At 42.4% G+C, this 19,237-nt stretch overlaps 1 protein-coding gene across 1 annotated transcript; it reads left to right on the top strand.

The window, feature by feature from the left end:
- Positions 1-1,204: 1,204 nt before the first annotated feature.
- On the top strand, positions 1,205-18,318 carry LOC121440659 (gamma-soluble NSF attachment protein). The gene is made up of 12 exons (XM_041641451.1): positions 1,205-1,321; positions 3,790-3,857; positions 5,720-5,804; positions 6,530-6,547; positions 7,141-7,171; positions 8,123-8,232; positions 8,352-8,418; positions 8,672-8,742; positions 11,948-12,026; positions 12,525-12,604; positions 13,180-13,309; positions 15,555-18,318. Exons 1-12 carry the CDS (start codon positions 1,266-1,268, stop codon positions 15,696-15,698), a joined length of 939 nt encoding a protein of 312 aa, XP_041497385.1. The 5' UTR covers positions 1,205-1,265; the 3' UTR covers positions 15,699-18,318.
- The last annotated feature ends 919 nt before the right edge of the window (positions 18,319-19,237 follow it).

The following is a 19,237-nucleotide window of genomic DNA, read 5'->3' as shown; positions in this document are numbered from 1 at the left end:
AAGGGCAGACAATAGGGTACTAGGAAGAATCTGTCGACCACCAAGAGATATCAACATTAGGAGGTATGAGAAAAGATGACAGGAAGTAGGAAAGTGGATCGCTAAAATCGACACCACAGAGAAACACAGTTATTGGTTGCTGAGGCCATAGATACTATCCTGGAAATGGTTGTGCACCTTAGCTTTCTGTTGTTGTTACAAACACTCCAGATCACTCATTTTTGTGGAGGAATTATGTTTTCTTCACGGTTTCAGTCCACGATGGCTTTGCCTCTTGCTTTTCAGCTTATGAAGCAAGATGGTATAACATGGTTGGAGCAAAGTGGCTTATCCCATGGTGATGAGAAGGGAGGAGAAGATGGAAGAGGGGTTAGGCTTATTTTACTTTCACCATGCCTCACCTTCTAAGGGTTTCATTAGTTCAATTAGGACTGGAGGTTGGAGAGGAAACTTTCAGTGTGCGGACCTTCAAACCATCTCAGTGGCTGAGCTAGACGTAAGATCATCGCAGATGAAAAACTGAGAGGCTACGTAGGTATTGTGGACTCAAGGATATGATTCCAAAACTTCCACTGATGAGCAGCCGAGTTTCTGAATCAGTCAATTACCTCTAGCTGATTATTGCAAGGGCCTCTCATCATCAGTTTGAAATATAACAGACAGTAACTAAGGGTTACAATCTGTTTTCTTTATTGACTGATATATAACTAGAACGGTTATTCAAAGGCTGTAATGGGAGACATATTAATCCACTATGAAGTGGATGTAGGAGGAAACACAGTGAGACCCTGTCATATAAAACGAAAGTGATGAAAGACGAATGATGCACAAATACCATCCTAGATGTTGTAGAGAGAAACTGTAATAAATTGCATCCCAGCATTTTCACAGCGTGGAGAAGCTGGGTTCTGGGAGGTAAGAGTGTTTTTTTGCTTTTCGGTATTAATTGAGACCAGCGCTTGACATATATTAGCTGTTCCTTGAATCTTGGTCGAGTACAGTAACAAACGTTCTAAAGAACGCACTACTTTAGCACCCAACCACAGTTAAAGCCCCACCGGGCCAGTTCCGCAACACTGCGCTTGCGCGCGATAACCCCCTCCCTCCCGGCCTTTTTCCGGGCCAGCTTCGCCACAGGAAATTTGAGCTCTTCGCTTTCCGTAGGCGCCCTTCCCGGCTCCCTCCGCGGCGTTCCCACGCCGACGCTCCTGAGGTTTGCAGGGCACTCGGTGGCTTCGCTCTTCGCGTCAGCAAGTGCCGAGGCCATGGCAGCCCAGAAGATAAACGAGGGGCTGGAGCATCTGGCGAAGGCAGAGAAGTAGTACGTGGAGTCGCAGCTGGGCTAGTGACCCGCGCCCCTTGGCCGTGCGCGTGGGCGGATCGGGAGGGAGGGCCGTGATGCTGTCCGCGTCCCGGGGCGGCGCCGTCCCTTGTGGGTCAATCCCCTGCAGTCGGCGGTGCGGGACTGCGCCTCGGCATCTGCATCACAGACACATCTGTCCAGCGCGGGTTCCTGAGGGTTTGCGGCCGCTCTGCTCGTAGAGTAGTTGCTGGCTCAGGGGTGGCCACCTTGTTTCCTCTTCATGACAGCCAGAAGTGACCCCACGGATGAAATCGCCCGGTGGGGAGCCACTGCTAGGAAAGAGACCTTGTGCCATGCGGGGTGTAGACTAATTCTGGGACCTCTCACCCTTAGACGTCCTGTTCCCTGGGGTACAAGGTCTCTGCTTCCTTAGCCCTGTGGGTGTGCCACCTTCTGGTTCCGGGCTCAGTAGGAACCCAGCTGTACTGGAAATTGTGAATTCTCCTTATTTTGACACTAACATGACCCTCTAACCCACTTCCGTGAATTACAACATACATAGTTAGCGATTATCGACTATAAGAAGTTTCTTAGTACACTTTTAGGGGCACCATAAACTAAGCAAGATCTTACCAGCTTTCCAAATAGAAGTCCTCACTTTACAAAGGAGAAACAGAGGCTGCCAGAAACTTTCTGGAGACCTGTCCAAGGCTGCCTAGCTGGACAGAGCAGGGCCATGTTTACGCAGTGGAAATCCCAAGGCTCTTTCTTTTATACCACATTGCCTCCAGTGGCTTGGAAGGCAGCTATCGGTGCGGAGGGTGATCTCAACAATCCGTGTTGCTGGTGGGAGCAAACATAAAAGACCAGAGCATGTGCTGTCAGCCATAATAAAGTTGCATTATGTGAACTTCAGGGAGAAGTGATCGACCCGCCTGAGTTAACGGAACAATAGGAATCGAGATTGGCATCCTTTCTGTAAATAGCCTTAACTAATCCTCACGGCAGCTGTGTATGGAGCTGAGCCTTTGGCTTCTAGGTGTCTCTGCTGGGAGAAGAATGGTGGGAGGGGCCTTCAGTCAAGGTGGGGTCATAGATGCCCGGACATACTTGTGGCTGTGGTGGGGGTGTATTGGCAGTGGGGTGGCAGGGAAAATGGGCCAAGCGTGTAGGAGAGGCAGTCGATTATACTCTGTTTTCTGATGGCAGTAGCTCTCATCGCTTCCTTTGTCTTAGGGAAGTTTTCTTACTGAGTCTTAGGACAAAAACAGTCAAGGCTCATAACAGGTTAGACATCAAAGTGACATTAACAGGGCCTTCATTCCTAACTAGTGATGCTCTACTGCCTGGGGGTGATCGGCAGTTTTTAAAATCTCTCCAGCACATTGAATGATTATAACTTGTTTGGGTGAGACTTCCATAATCATGTTACTATAGGGCGTAATAGGTGCTTTCATGACGGGCAGAGCTGGAACTTTGCTCTGCTGCTTATTTCAATTTTATACATTAGACATTACATGTAATTTGAAGGATTTTTATTTCTCCCAGAGATGAAACTCTTCACAAACTTGAACATCTGTTTACACACTTCAATATTGTTATAGTATGTATGTGTATGTTGCGTGTTAAGTATACTAAATATATTTTACAGAGAAAAGTAACTTCAGAGTTAGGCTCTGGGTAGTTGATACATGGGTCACAGGGACTTCTGTGGATCTGTGAAGAATGTGCTTCTAAGGACCCCGTCTCTCATTAGCCCCTGGATTCATATGAAGCAGTGTTCTATGTAAGCAGACTTTCACTAATTGAGTTGAAATGTAGAATATAAGACGGCCTTCAGCAATTCTTACACACACCCAAGTATGAGACCTACTGGATTAGTTTGAAATTATTTTTAAAATAAAAACAGAATGCTGCAAAAGAAAAAAGGCAAGAAAGATAAACACTCAATATTGGGTGCCCTTTGCTCTGGCTTCTAGGCCAGCGTCAATCCTGGATCGCCATTTCTCTCTGTTGTCCTAATACTCTCCTCTTTCTCCCTCCCACCCATTGGCTGCTGACTCTCACGCAGCCTTTGCTTTACTCCTCGGGTTTCCCGTCTGAATGTTGTCCCTTAGTCTCTGCAGTCTCTTGGTATACCAGGTGCTCACTGGTCTTTACTTGTCCTCTTCCCAGTAGCCGCTCTGCTGCAAAGGACAGTCTACTTCAGGTTCCGAAGCTTGTTAAAGCACACGTGGCACCCACCCAGACAGTTTCTGGCTGTGTAGATCTGGGGTAGGCAGTGTTGATGCCGCTGGTCTGGGGACCATGCTTGTTCTGTTCGGATGGTATATAGGCATTTCAGAAGGAGGAAAACTGCATTTGTGATGGGTGGGGATGGCAGAGGCGAGGGTACATTTATTATGAATAGTCAAGAAAGAGTTGAGAAGGTGGGGACCTGTCCCTGATGGTACCTTTTATTAAGAAATGTCTCTCTTTAATTCTAGCCTGAAAACTGGGTTTTTAAAATGGAAGCCAGACTACGACAGTGCTGCTTCTGAATATGGAAAAGCAGGTATTTGTGACTGGAGTCCTCTTGCTGCTGTGTATATCGTTAGCATAATCGGATAATTTTGTCCTAGCATAATAATTTTAGTGGTTCTTGTCAACTTTACTAGTTAGAACAGAAGAGCAAAGCAGAGCAGCTGCACGGGCCTGGGCATTTTCCTGGACTTACCCTCTGCAGATCTGGCGAGTGCTGAGTCAGTTCTTGTCCTGGGTCCTGACAACAGACATGGGGTAGTGTCTGCAGTCCAGCTCTTAGCATTGCTTCTGTGGGTGCCAGCTTCATTCACTGGAGTCCATGAGTGTTGCATGCTTCTGTCTTAGACTTCCTGCTGTTGAGTAAAGGGTATTCTTTAATTTTTACACTAAAAAGAGATCTGCAGACCTTGTGTTTTCCCACATTAATGTTTATGAGCTTCATTTTTAGAAACACATGTTCACTAAGAGTTAAAACCTTTGTGCTCATTTTAGTAAATTCACCTGTCTATAAGCATAAAATACCTGAAATATGCAATGAAGGGAATTCAGTACAAGTTTAGTTTTATTAAGAAATGATATGATAGCCCTGAAAGGCTGCTGTCATTTTGATAGAACGTAGTAAAACATAATTTTGAGACTCGTGTGATGGCTCAGAGTGAAGGTGCTTGCTGCTGAGCCCACAACTGAGTTTGGATCCACGTGCAGACAGAGGGTCTGACTCCCACACGTGGTCTCCGATCCCCATGCACACGCCTTTAACCACCGCAGGTTTGAGTTCCTCAAGCACATTTTCATCTGTGACGATGTTAGTGAGCCTGGCTTTGAGATCTCCAGAGCAAGTACTTTCCACCAAATTTTAGTTTCAGTTTATCTCCAAATAAATAACTAAACAACCAAACAAACAAACCAGGTACCTTGAAACTACCATTATTATGCATGGGTTTATTTTCTACTTGAAAGGAGAACAGAAGTCTTTAGCCTTATGTTTAAATATTGTGTAAGTTTTGTTTCTTACATTCTGCAAATTACATGTATTTTGTATTTAAAGATAAATTTGTTTAAACTTGAGATTTATATGGATTGTTGGGGATATTTTATAGTCTTTATAAAAAAACAAAGTTGGAACAAGCAAGAATAGGAGTAGTTGAATATTCTGTTTGTTTTCAACACTTGGTTAAAGAGTTCTCTGAGAGTGTGGCTTTAAGAAATAATAGTTGAGGACACTATCTAAAGGGAGGCCGAGGCAGGAGGATCTGTTCAAGCGGAGGTTAGTCAAGGCTGCATAGTTGAGTCCTCCACTAGGGGGTGCATGTGTGGAGACCCTGTCTCAGATGACAAAACAAAGACACACTTCCTTCAATCACTGTGCTTTCTACTTTTCATAATCCACCTTTGATGAATTTTCCGAAGACTAATATTGTCTTTCAGGGGCATCCTGATTGTGAGCCCCCATTGTAAGTGGTGTAGCTAACTAAATAGAAAAGCAAATGACTTGTTGGCACTTAATGACTGTGTGCAAAGGAAAGATGTATTACAGAACCGATGTGTTGATTGGGCTTCGGTTTGTCAGTAGTCGTGGGCTGGAAGGAAAGAAGCTGGGAGTGAGGTGTGCTCTTGGGTGGAGCAGGTTCTAGGAGCTCTTGGTATTCAGTGGAAGCAGCACTGATGTGTTGCTAAAAGTCAACAATTAAAACTTTAAAAGGCTTCTAAAAGTGTACCCAGAAAGATTATAACTTGCTTTAGATAAAAGTAATATTTCACATTTTTATGAAGCCTCCTATTTGAAATCTGTATTTTACTTCTCACATAATGCAGAGTTGGGTAATGATTCATTTGAGGACGGTTAATGATGGAAATAGAAAGTCTTACTTTTTTTTTCTTTTCCTGTTTCAGCTGTTGCTTTTAAAAATGCCAAACAATTTGAGCAAGCAAAAGATGCCTGCCTACGGGAAGCTGTTGCCCATGAAAATAACAGGGCGTATCTTTTTTTTAGCTTTAAAAGGAAATGAAACAGCTAGATTTTGACACCACCTTTCCCTTGAGCGTTTGAAGTGAAATGCTTTTCAGTTAGAGAAGGAGAGGCAGTGTGTGCTTTATAGTCATGGGGGATTCAGGGAAGGATGGGCAGTGTGTGCTTTATAGTCATGGGGTATTCAGGGAAGGATGGGCAGTGTGTGCTTTATAGTCGTGGGGGATTCAGTGAGTGTTTCTGAGCACATGTTGGTATGAGCAGCCACGTTTGCCTGTTATTTCCTCCTGCTCCTGGCTTTGTTGACAGGGATTTGACTTGAGATGAAGGGAATGAGGTTTCTAGGCATGTGCCAAAAAAGAAAGTGAAAGTACAGCTATTGAAAATGCATAATCTGCTTTGGGGAAAATAGTCTTCCCCGGGTCTTTGAAGATTTATAAACATTCTAGAACGAAATGTTCTTGGTGTGTCATAAGGGCTACCAATTATAAATGTCCATTCTATCTCCCATGCAAATATAGTCTTAGTATTCTTGCACTTCATCCTGTTGGTGTAGTAGTTTAAAGTTCTTCGCAGTGTTTGTCAGTGTTGGGCTGGTCAGAGCCAGCAGCAGCGCTGGGTATCGCTGCTTTACTCGTGGATTTGTCTTTGGAAACACAGACCAGTGACTTGATCTCCGAAGACCACTGTTTTCTTCTGTTTTCCTTAATTTTGACATCGTTGTCTTCATTCAGTCTTTTTCATGCTGCCAAGTAAGTAACTTTTCACCCTTCTTATGTGTTTGCAGATGTTCTAAAAGTTGATCTCTCTAAGCTGAGAACTTTCCCTCAAGCTCTGTGTTTTTAAATACTTATATAAATTTAATAAAGATAATTATTTTCATTTGTTTTAGCCATCAGCTGAACTTTAAAGTCCAAGTGTCTCCTAGTAAGAAAGATTTTTAAATTCTGCATAATGTTTTGCTTGTGAAAACCCAGGTGACTTGAATTCTCCCTTTATTTATTGGTTGCCAGGTGCCCATGGAAGAGATGGGAGAGCTCTCCTTTTGTGGCGCATATTCATTTGTTTTAAAACTAAGAATTGGTTTTAAATTGTCTTTTAGCCTTCCTGAGACAGACTTAATTTTGCTGAATAAACTCAGTTTAGTGTTTGGTGTTCCTAAGGCATCAGTGCTCTAAACAGCAAATGAATGAAAGGAAACGCATGGCACTCTAGTGTGGCGGTACGGCCCGGAGTGACACACGTGCTTGAGCTCCTTTCTGCTGGTCAGGTGACCAGCATCTTCACCTGAAGCTCTCTCCCTCTTTGTTAAGGTCTCATCAGAGAAATTGTATTCTCTTTGCAGAGCTTACGAGCAAGCTGGCATGATGTTGAAGGTTAGTGATACTGTTTCAGAACAGCTGTGCGGGTAAAGAGAACTCGCAAGCTGTCAAGGCAGAGTTCATGTTGAAGTTGACAAGTTTCTTCCCTGTAAAGCAAGAAGGGGTGAGGGTGTGGGAGTGGGAGCAAAGGCTATATTAAGATGTCTTGCCCAGGTTAGTGCTAATTAGACCCATGGTGAGCGTCCTGTGGCAATTCCTGTAGAGGATTGAAAGTGCCCTGTGAAAGGCAATGGATTGGGAGGGAAGCCTGCAGCCAGGAGAGGGCGCTGCTGGAGACAGCCTGAGGGCGGCTGATGTAGTAAAACTTTATTTTACACGGATGTTTGTTTGTTTGTTTGTTTTGTTAAATTACTTGTAGGTTATGGAAAGGAAAATTAGCTTTATTAATTTTTTGGTTTATAAATATCAGTGTCAGGCTGGAGTCAGGAGAGTCTCAAACTAGCTATTGCCACTTTATTTTATTCCTTTTGAATGGAACAATGGAATGTTTTGACTGATGTGCTACATTTATGCTTCTTAATAGCAGGTTAGGGGTTACTATTCTGTTTTAGCTATGAAATGGGTTAAGTGTGTGTGTGTGTGTGTGTGTGTGTGTGTGTGTGTATGTTTGTACACAAGCCAGAGCTCAACATTTGGTGTCTTCTGCCACTCACCTTCTTTTTTGAGACCAGGTCTCTGGCCCGACACTCGCAGGTTAGCTAGACTGGTGACTGGTAGTTCCTGACATGTACCTGTCTCCACCTCTCCAGAGCTCAGATTATAAGTGTATATCATATGTTGGGCTTTTTGTTGTTGATTTTAGACCTAGATCTCAGGTGGTACCTACTCTGTAGTGCTGTATGTGTGTCAAGAAGTGTGTGGGTAAAATCATGGAATTTCCAGGTGCTAAAACTCCATTTCTTAAGTTGAGACATTTTCTGCCTGTGCTGCATGCTTATCCTGAAGGAGATGCAGAAACTGCCTGAGGCCGTCCAGCTGATCGAGAAAGCCAGCATGATGTACCTGGAGAATGGCACCCCTGATACAGCGGCCATGGCCTTGGAGCGAGCTGGAAAGTGAGTGCACAGGGCTGTTGTGGGATGCCCTGGCTTTGCAGAGGGCTCCTTTTGTCTTGTAAAGTCCTTTAAGAAACAATTTCTTAATTCTCACAGATTGTATTTTCTGTCTAATTCAGGCTCATAGAAAATGTAGATCCAGAGAAGGCTGTGCAGTTGTATCAGCAGACAGCCAATGTGTTCGAAGTAAGTTAGAATTTTATTTCTTTAATTACTCATAATATTTTCATTCATAATATATAGGAAAAGAAAAATGTAGTAAATGCTTTTTAAGGTTTTTCTGTGTCGCAGCTCAATGCCTTCTTTCTTCTAGAGGTTAGTGAATGGCCTAACAGCGTTGGTGCTACCATCCTTGGCCATTGCTTTGTGCAGTTGTTGTTGCAGGGTCAGAAGAGTTCCACATTAACTCTGCCCACACTCCCTTTTCTGATTCCTGCAGAATGAGGAGCGCCTCCGGCAGGCAGTGGAACTTCTAGGAAAGGCCTCCCGACTGCTGGTGCGAGGACGAAGGTATGGCTTACATTTGTGACTTGTAAACTGCCTTGGCTATAGCTTGTCTACACCGGACAAACAGTGGAAAGGTGACCATCTCCTAAGAGTAGGCATGTAGATTTAAAACCTGTTTTCTATCATAACGGTAACTCCGTGAAGTGAAAGAGGAGTTGCTGTGGTCTCCCATCACACTACTTGGAACCCATGAAACCCATGAAAATCCACAGCTTTTGATACAGTTGTGTCATTAAATGGGATATTTAGTATTTTCCACTATATATATATTTTTAATTTTTTTCATATGTTCTTGAATTTGGTTTGCAAGTATTTCATTGAGAACATTTACATCTATATTCTTAAGGGGTATTGATCTATATAGTGGCTTCATAAAAAGAATTAAGAAATGTTCCTTCAGTTTCTGCACTGTGGAATAAATTGAGGCATATTGACACTAATTCTCTGAAGGTCTGATAGAATTCTTTGCTGAATACAACTGACCCTGGGATATTTTTGGTTAGGAGATTTCCTAATTACGGCCTCTATATCACTAGTGGTTATGAGTCTGTTTCAGTTGCTTGTATTATCTTGACTTAACTTTGGTTAGGTCAAATGTACCAAGACATTGGTCCATGTCTTTTAGATTTTATAGTTTGGTATAATAAATATTTTTGAAGTATGTCCTCATGATTCTCTTAATTTCCTTAGTTTCTGTTGTAATGTTGCCCTTTTCATGTCTAATTTTGTTCAATTTTATCTTATGTCTCTCTTAGTTAATATGGCTAATGTTTTATCAATCTTAATGATTTTTCTCAAAGAACCAACTCTTCCTTTAATTGATTCTTTTTATTGGTATTTTTGTTGTTGTTTCTGTTTCGTTAATTTCTGCCCTGTTTTATTGTTTCTTCCTGTCTCCCCTTTGGATATTATTTCTTCTTGTTTTTCTAGAGTTGCCAGGTGTGTCATTAAGTTACCAATATGAAATCTCGAGTTTTTTGATATACGTATTTAGTGCTATGAACTTGCCTCTTAGAACTGCCTTCGTTGTGACCTATTGGTTTGGATATGTTTTGTTTTCATTTTCATTCACTTCTTATAAGTTTTTAATTTTCTTCTTGATTCTTGACAGAATTGTTCAGTTTCTATGAGATTATGTACTTTCTGACATTTCTGTTGTTTTTGATATTCAACTTTAATCCGTGGTGATCAGATGGATATGGTAGTGTTTCAGTTTTCTTGTATCTGTTGAGATTTGCTTTCTGATCTAGTATATTGTCAGTTTGGGGGCCATGAGCTGCTGAGGAGAGGGTAGATTCTTTAGAGTTTGGATGGATGTTCTGTAGATTCTGTTAGGTCCATTTGATTTAGGCCATTATTTAGCTAGTGTTTCTCTGTTTAGTTTTGTGTAGACCATCTGTCTGTTGGTGAGAGCTCTGTATTGAGCTCACTCACCATCACTGTGTGAGGGCTGACATGTGATTTTAACCCTGGTAATGTGTCTTTTATGAACCTGGGTGCCAATGTGTTCAGTGCATAAATGTTTAGAATTGTAATGTCCTCTTGGATTTCTCTTGTGATTAGTATGTAGTGTTCTCTTCTAATTAGTTTTGGTTTGAAGTCTTTTTTTTTTTTTGCCAGATATTGAAATGGCTTACATCTACTTGATTCTTTGGTCCATCTGTTTAGAATAACCCATCCTTTAATCTCAAGGTGATATCTATTTTTGATGGTCAAGTCTGTTTCTTAGATGTAGCAGAAAGAAGAATCCTGATTTTGTAATCCAGTCTGTTAGTCTGTCTTTTTATGGAAGAATTAAGAGCATTCAGGCTGAGGTTTATTAATGAGCAGTGTTGTTTCTTGTTGTTTTGGTGTGCTGTCATCGGCATCCCCACCCCGATTTACTGTTGATACACCGGGATTATTTATTCTTGTGTCCTCTAGGGTGTGCTTAACCTCTTCATGTAGCCGGTGACTCGCTTACATTTCCTGGCCACCCTGACCCAAATAATCACATTTAAAATTGTGTTAATTACAGCACTGCTTGGTCAACAGCTTTGGCGTATTTCTACCTAGCTCTTATATCTTAAATTAACCCATTTCTATTAATCTGGGTTCTGGCCAACAACTGGAAGAGACAGAAAAAAGGTTAAAAAAAAAATCACGCTACACAGCTGCTTATAGGGACTGCTCTGGGGGTGGGAATTCTAAGAAGGAGAAGTACATCATCTCATTAAGAGAATAATCACCCCACTTGTCTGTTTGCATGACTTAAAGGAGACACGTATCTCAGTTTAAACTTGCCCATATCTCTGCAGTGACAGTAAAGGCCATAGGTGTAGTTTTTCAAGAAATTCGGGACTGGATCAATTCCTTTCCAAGGCTAAAGTAAGCTTTTCTTCATGATGACTACATATTATAAAATATATGCCAAACATATTTAGAGATGGAGTATGACTATATCTTATGTTGATAAGGTTAACTGTTCTTTTTCAGATACACTGTTGTGTTTGTAAGATGTGGAAAGCTTCCAATAGTGAGATTTCCATAGAAATGAAACAGTCTGGTTCCTGTAATTTCATTTCTTCAGGGTCTGTGCTGCTCATGCTCACAGTCATGAGAGATGTGAGCACATGGGAGGCCTCCTTTCATTACTTTTTCTGTTTGTATAGCGGACTGCCACAGCCCCAGCTCTTTAAAACAGCATTATGTAATCTCACGGATTCCGTGGTCAGAAGTCTCTACTGGGGTCTCAACAGGCTGAAATCAAGGTGTGGGAGGTACGCTGGGCCTACAGAAAGGCCAGGTTAGCTTGCTGGGATCCCCGAGCAGCAGTGCAGGGAGTGAGGACACATGGCAGATAAGGGAGTGGTCAGGGCACCCTGATGTTTTTACTGCAGATGGAAGGAAGCCTGGTGATGCGTCCAGATTGTCTAGAAAACTTCACAGAGCTGCTTATTGAGGTAGTTAGGAGCATATTAATGCGTGATTTTACCAAACTTAAAAACCTCTTTCATGCTAACCTCTCAATTCCTTTGCATTGCCCTGATGCCTCAGAGGGAGTCGGGCATTTGAGAGAAAATTCTGATGAGTGCAGCCAATGGGAACACCGCTGTGGAGCACTGACGAAATGCTGTCCTCTAAAGTCTGTGCCCAGGGCAGTGGAGCAGTGGCATCTGCAGAGGGCTTCGCATCTGCCCTCCTTGACGTTTCTTTCTTTTGTCTTTAGGTTTGATGAGGCTGCACTGTCTATTCAGAAAGAAAAAAATATTTATAAGGAAATTGAGAATTATCCAACATGTTATAAGGTATTCTTTGAATATGTCTGGCTTGACTTCACTTTAGATATTTTACACATTGGTATAAAGTATTTAAGCTAAGATCCTATGGATATTTGTCTGTTTCTATAAATCAATAATTTATGATCTTTATGCTTCTGACCATGATGGAGAAAACCATCCTAGCCATCCTTTCGTTCAATAAAATTTTCAACAAAACACTAAAAGTATTCACTTCAGACTCCGGACAGTAAATAAAAATGGGTGGCCTGCAGATGGTGCCCAGTGCTTGGATGAAGCCAGCAGCTCAGGAGCATGCCTTCCTGGGAGCTCTGTCTCCTCTTGTCCGTTGCCCTGAGAGATGCCCCTCGTCATGGCGCTGGGCAGGAGAGACTGAAGCAAAGACTCCAGAAGAGCCCTCCTCCCTGAGACTGGAGGGGCTCGGGAGAGGCCTCCCACCCCACTTGGTTTAGGTTGAGCTCCGGTCATAGAGCTGCAGCTGCATCACAGCCTTCCCTCTCGTTTCAGAAAACAATTGCTCAGGTCTTGGTTCATCTACACAGAAATGATTATGTGGCTGCAGAGAGGTGTGTCAGGGAGAGCTACAGGTAAGATCTGGCTGTTTTCACTGACCGGTGTTGACTTTCCTATTTCTTGAATTAACATCAATACCTAGACAAGTTTTCTTTTTGCCATGAAACTTTTACAAATCTTCTAAGAGATAAGACTGCCATTGCCGGGTTCCGTTGTTTTGTTGTGTGTGTCTTGTGTGTGCTGAGCAAGCCCTTACTACAGAGCTGAACTCCAGTTCCACCTCCCACTTAGGGTTTGCCAGTCAGCAGTTATGGTACCAGTTCTACAAGTTGCTTTTCTGCTTATGCTGTTCCCGGAATGATTTTCGTTACTTCGTTATCTTTGCCTTTTAAATGACAACAACAAAGGAGAATTTCTGTGTGATATGTTGCAAGTCAGATGGGGGCATGAATGAGTATTGGCCATTTATTACTGTGCAAGTGTCTTGTGCACTGTAGGATTCCTAGTGGCATCCTTGGTCTCCACCCACTGGTTGCCAGTAGCACCCCAACACTTGTAACCATCAGAATGTCTGCAGACCTTCTCCTGCCCTTGATGGGAACAGAAGGAGTCTCAAGGGAGAGCTGAAGTGTGATTTGTGCTTCCGTAGCATCCCAGGGTTTAATGGCAGTGAAGACTGTGCTGCGCTGGAACAGCTCCTGGAGGGGTATGACCAGCAAGACCAAGATCAGGTGTCAGATGTCTGCAACTCACCCCTTTTCAAGTACATGGACAATGACGTAAGTGGGCCTTTTGGGTCAGCTCTCCTCTTGAAGAGATTCTCCCCCTGCGGACTGGAGAGTTTTCTACCTCTGTACCTGTATTTTTCACTGTGCTCATAAAGGAGCCAGCCAATCTAGTTGAACTTTACCCTGTGTAGGTGATGTAGCTACTGTATGCGCTCAGGACTGCTTACTTGCTTCCTGTCTGTGTTGTCATGTGCATATTATAAATTCAGCCCCATTTCTTCCCTTTTTTCTCCTGCCCTGTTTCTTGGTTTATCCAGTTGCTATTAGGTTTTTTACCTGAAAGAGGCCATCCCGGGTAGTTGTAGGCCTATGGGCATCCCGTGTCTGTGAGAGCTGTGTGAGACAGGCTGTTATTAGTCATCTTCAAACCTAACCTGTAAAGTGGAAGAGCTCAGTTTGTCCACTAGACTGTTGTGAAGAATCCTCTGGTCTTCTGTGAGAAATAGCCTTACACTTGAGTGAGCCACAGCTCTCAATCTTTTTCCTCAGTCCTTCTGTATATTTATCTGATTACTAACCTTAGAGTTCTGTCACAATGTCAAATTAAGATCTTGAATTTTCTTATAATGATAGAGGTAAAGAAACAATAATCTTTTTTTTTATTCTAGGTAAATTCTTACACATACTTTTCTTTTTTCTTCTTGGTCTCACTGGTGTATAGTACCACCTAGCCTTGAACGTACAGCCTTCTTGCCTCAGTACCCTGAAGTAATGCAGGAAGTCCAAGTGTGCGCCACTCTACCTAGCGGCTTATGCGCTTTTGAAAGCATCCTTGTGTCATAATAATAAGTATGCGGTATCTTCCTCAACAGTGTGTTGTAGGAGCTGTGGGCTGTGTTCCTGCTGCCCCAGCTCCTGGTCGCCTGGCTAGCTTTAAACCCGAAATAACAACACACAAATTGTATTCTTTTAAACACTGCTTGGCCCACTAGCTCTAGCCTCTTACGGGCTAATTCTCATATTTTGCCTAACCCATTTTTAGTAATCTGTGTAGCACCAGTCTTACCGGGAAAGATTCAGCATGTCTGACCTGGCGGCTTGCTTCATCGCGTCTGCCCAGGAGAGGGGGGCATGGCCTCTGAGCTCACTTCCTCTTCCTCCCAGCATTCCATTCTGTTTACTCCTCCCACCTATGTTTTAACCTATGAGGGCCAAGCAGCTTCTTTATTATATTTAACCAATGACCTTCCTCCATCAACAGTGTCCACCTTGTTTTGAGATAGTCTGAACCTGGAGCTCATTGATTTGGTTATCTGGCTGGCCAGCAAGCCAGGGATCCTCCTGGCTCTGCCTCCCCAGTGATGGGACTATGGGCTTTTGTCTCTACATTTGTCTTTTGTGTGGGTGCTCAGGACCTCTGGAAGAGCAGTCAGTGCTCTTAACCACTGTACCATCTCTCTAGCCCATTTTTTAAAAGTGTAGGTTCTGGAGATCAAACTCTGGTCTTCAGGCATGAAAAACAAGACCTTTACTAACTGAGTTCTCTTCCCAGCTCCAAATTTGTATTTTTTTTAAATTGTTCCTAATTTACACTCTCATTGACTCAGGTTTTTTCTTCATAACTACTAGAAGTATTATGGGTATGTCCATATTATCTCCAGGTCCCCAGTTAGGTACATACTTGATACATCCACAACTGTGAGCCGTCGCACCGTGGTCTAATGACAGGGCATTTCTCTCAGAATACTAGTTCCTGGGGATGGATGACTAGTATTTATTGCTCTGTGCATGTATGAAGTGTGAATGGGCACAGGTGCCACAGCACACATGTGGAGGTCAGGCCAACTGTGTGAAGTTGCTTTTCCTTCTCTCCTTCTGAGGGTTCTGGGGATTAAATCCAGATTGTTAAGCTTGTATGGCAAACACTTTTACCCACGGAGCCATCTTGCTGACCTCATGCACATGCGCTTCTCTCTAAAAGATTTGTTTTTATTTTTGTGTACATAAGTGTTTACCTGCATATATTGCACCATATGGGGGTGCCTGCAGAAGTCAGAAGGGGATATTGTACCTCCTGGAACCAGAGTAAAGATAGTTGTGAGTCGCTTTGTGGGCTTCAGAACCGAACTCACATTCTCTGCAAGAGCAGCAAGTCCTTTTGACTACTAAGCCATCTCTCCACGTGCCCCTACTTCCCCATCCCGACCCCAGTCCTTTTTATAATTAGCTGATGCTAAGACACTGTGTATCAAGATTTTAGTTTTTCAGCTTTAATAACTTGTCTTACTGTTGACAGTACGCTAAGCTGGGCCTAAGCCTAGTGGTCCCAGGAGGGGGAATCAAGAAAAAATCACCAGCAACACCCCAGGCCAAGCCTGATGGAGCTGCCAGCACAGCTGCTGAGGAGGAGGAAGACGAGTATTCAGGAGGCCTGTGCTAGTATCCTGCCTGCAGAGAGATGAGAAGCTGGGAATCCTGGCGAGCCTGTTGATGGGGTTACTCATCTGTGGTCATCTGCTTCACGGAGATTGTGACGCTGAGTGTTAATATATGTGAAGTTTAGCTTGCCTTTCCCCAACTCAGCCATTGTGTCTGCTACCTGTGAAGCTCTGTACTTTCCGTTCTAAGAGCAGAAATGAGTGGTCATATTTTAATAATTGATTTTAAAATGTATAGATAAATTTCAGATAAATTATATTATAAGCAAGGCAGGAAATAGGCATAAATACTCTTTTCTCATGGGTTCTTGTAATTTATTGTTAAATAATTGTCACTGCATTTTATTTAACGTTACTTTCTAAACGTGATTTTTCTTTTTTTTTTTTCTTTTTTTGGTAAAAATAATTATTTCAAAACTGGTCTGGTTCTTCCCACCATCTTTCCGTGTTGTCACATGGTACTCATGCATGTTCTGATTAAGGTTCTCAAGAGCATCCTTAGTGCCCAAAAGAGAGGCAGACAGCAGGTCTTCAGTGGGCAGCACTCCAGTGTCACCCTCCATTCTGACTGTGGTGGTGGTGCGTGCTGACACCTGACACCCTTACACGGGTGGGGTGAGGAGAGCGTTGATGGTCACAGAACTGGGACCATTGTTGTCGCCCTGCAGGCTAAACAAGTGTGGAGTATCAGCCCCAGGTTAGATGTGCTACTTAAAGACCGAGATCTGGCACAGTTATCTTCCCGTCCTGTCAGTGTGGTTGCATTGTACCAGTAGCCTCAGCTAGCATTGTGGACCATGAAGAAGCATGGCAGGAACATGGAGAGGAAGACCTGGGGTTCTCTTTTTAGGGGTACAAAATGTAAGAATGAAAGCAATGTTCCTGTGGACGGAGGACTTGTCTCATTCTGAAAAGAAAATTTATCCATCACCATATTAGATACATTTAAATTACTGAGTATTTTCAGAGACAGCTTTAGGATAAAAGCCTTATAGTATTTAGCTTAATAAATGACCACAAAATGTGGAAGGCAGAGTATTGGTGTTTTTTTTTTTTTAAACAACAATAAAAAGGCTGGCTGTGTTCCAACATGGGACTAATTAAGACCATTTGCATGAGTCCAGAATGACAGGTAATGTTCCTGTCAGTCTAGTATGCATTTCTGACCTCCAGAGCAGTTCTGATTCAGAGTTCATAATTTAGCATGAGTTGTTCTGTATACTACAAAAAGTAAAAAGCCAGTGTGTGTGTGTGTGGAGGGGGCGACAATGCATTTGAAGGACATACATTTAGGGCTGGGTTACCAGTCTTTTCATACCTCAGAAGGCCTTCCATGCTTATTTCCTAAAAGTTAGTTTTGAAGCATTCCTCTTTTTCTAAACCTGATAGCTTCGACCCTCTCAGAGCTGGTGTGGACTGAAGAGGATGCAAACAGCAGCAGGGCGTGCACCAGGCGGCAGTGTCGACTGGACTGGTCCCTGTCGTCATGCTCCCCTGCCTGCTCCACCGCCGTCTCGTTGTGACACCCCGTACTTGCATATAGTATGCTTGGTTTTGCTGGCTTTCCAGAATCTAGGAAAGTATCTTTATGTTACTGGTCCTAGTGGGAGATCTCAGACTAGCATCCTCTGCCAGGCGTGCTTGAGTGGGTGGATGTCACGTAGAGTCCCTGCACAGGTTACAGGTCAGATGCAAAACACTAATAAAAGTTTTCTATCTTCCCCTAAGTTACCTGGAGAGTTGTTTGGGTTGCCAGCTCATTGTGTTTAATTGCATTGAAATTATGACTAAAGCTGTATTTGGCATTTTTATTTAAATAGGAAATTGGTATTTCAAAGATGGTGTCAATGTTGTGTTTACCTTTAGATCCAACCAGAAACATCATGCTTATTTGAACAAATTAATACTCTATAAAAGTAGATTTGGCAGTACTTAAAAGTTTCTTTAGACAATTGTGTGGCGCCTGTTAATTCAGTAAAACCTTGCAGGGAGTCAGTTTTACTCAATCTTAAACAAAAAAGGAACCATGAATGTATTGTGGAGCAGCATTACAGCTCAGTTTTAAGGCAGCAGAGGGTTTAGACAGTTGTACACCTCCCGCCATCCGGAGCCAGCGCTCAGGATCTGGAGCTCGTTTTTGTGTTGGTTATTCTGGGTGGTGTCTTGGGGCTTTTGCTCCATGTGTACACATTTTCTTTTTTTTTTTCTTTTTACAGAGGTCTATGTATCTAGCATTTTATTTTTCTACCTGCATTAAGTCTGCACTCCGGAGAGTTTTAGTCAGACTTGGGAAACTTAGTGTTTACAACAAGAACTGTTTTCCAGAACTCTTAACACCCTCTATGAAAGTGAAAATCTGCATGAATATGCTAGAACCACTTAGTGTTTAGTTACTGTATAGTAAGTGTGAAGTCAGTCTACAGAACACATTTAATATATTGAATTTGTAAATACGCAGAATATGGTATTTGTGTATGGAATCTGTGCATTATCATATTTTTTCAGATTTTTGGTGAGTAAAATATTAATATGTTGTTAATGGAAATTAGATGTTTACTTCTGAAGGAAGATAATTATGAAAATAAAACCCAAGACTCTATGAATGTTTTTAGTTTTATTTGCTTATTCATTCTCTTCAAGGACACATTTTCTTAATCACTTACATTATTTTAGTTATCTTTCAAAAGAACAACAGTATTTATCTGTCCTCAGTTGCTTTGCTTTGTCAGAGTTACTGTATATTGAGTCTTTTAAAATACCAGTTATTTATGTCCTAACATACTGCTGTAAAGGCTGCTCACCGGGGAAGTCGAAGACTAATGAACATATCATCTAAAAGAAGAGTCCATCACAGGGTCAGAGGAGATAAATGTGAATGGTATTGTTTTGCAATTAGAATTAATTAGAATGTAAGTTACTAATTGGATTTCACCTACAATTATACACTGTTTGACAATATTGTCCCTAACTCGAGTGGAAATTGATAATATAACTTGATATTTAAATTTAGGATAAGTTGTAAAAATAGTAGACCATAGAGATTCTTGGACTCTGAATTCATGTTTCTCAGGATCCGGTGACGTGTTCAAGTTCCTTTTTGGTCACCAGAGCATTTGTAGTCCCATGACAAGGCTGAGAGATAGTGGTGGCCTTTGTTCTTATGTGGCTAGTGCCGGCAGACATCCCAGACACACTTTGATTTAATGATCTAAAGACGTACCAACTTGAAAAAAAAATGAGGCAAACATTGATTTTAAAAACGGAGCAATCCCATTTTTCCATACCTCCTATTTTCCACAACAGCCACCCACTAAAGAGCAAGTGTTAGGAAAGTGTGAGTCTGTGGGGGCATTCTCGTTCAGATAACCACGGGTGTCTCACTTAGACAGGTTCCCATTTCTTTGGCCCTATGCCCCACAGTGCTCACTTGCCCTGCCAGAGCAGAACTCTCAGGTGACCTGTGACAGACACACGGCACAAGTAAGACTTGATTGTATTAAGCAGAGCTGGGAGTGATTACTGCAGAATAACATGGTTCCCT

Source organism: Microtus oregoni, unplaced genomic scaffold, assembly GCF_018167655.1.
Source record: "Microtus oregoni isolate MIOR12 unplaced genomic scaffold, Mior012 000069F_ref0000032, whole genome shotgun sequence".
Classification (NCBI taxonomy): domain Eukaryota; kingdom Metazoa; phylum Chordata; class Mammalia; order Rodentia; family Cricetidae; genus Microtus; species Microtus oregoni.
The sequence above is the reverse complement of the archived record's forward strand: the minus strand, read 5'-3'. Positions and strand labels throughout refer to the sequence as shown.

What these genes read in the sequence shown, in the direction of transcription:
- LOC121440659 (XM_041641451.1), top strand. Translation starts at nt 1,266, where the DNA reads ATGGCAGCCCAGAAGATAAACGAGGGGCTGGAGCATCTGGCGAAGGCA. An exon ending in GCCTTGGAGCGAGCTGGAAA is followed by an intron (nt 8,233 to 8,351) that starts GTGAGTGCACAG and finishes TGTCTAATTCAG; the next exon opens with GCTCATAGAAAATGTAGATC. An exon ending in ATTATCCAACATGTTATAAG is followed by an intron (nt 12,027 to 12,524) that starts GTATTCTTTGAA and finishes CTCTCGTTTCAG; the next exon opens with AAAACAATTGCTCAGGTCTT.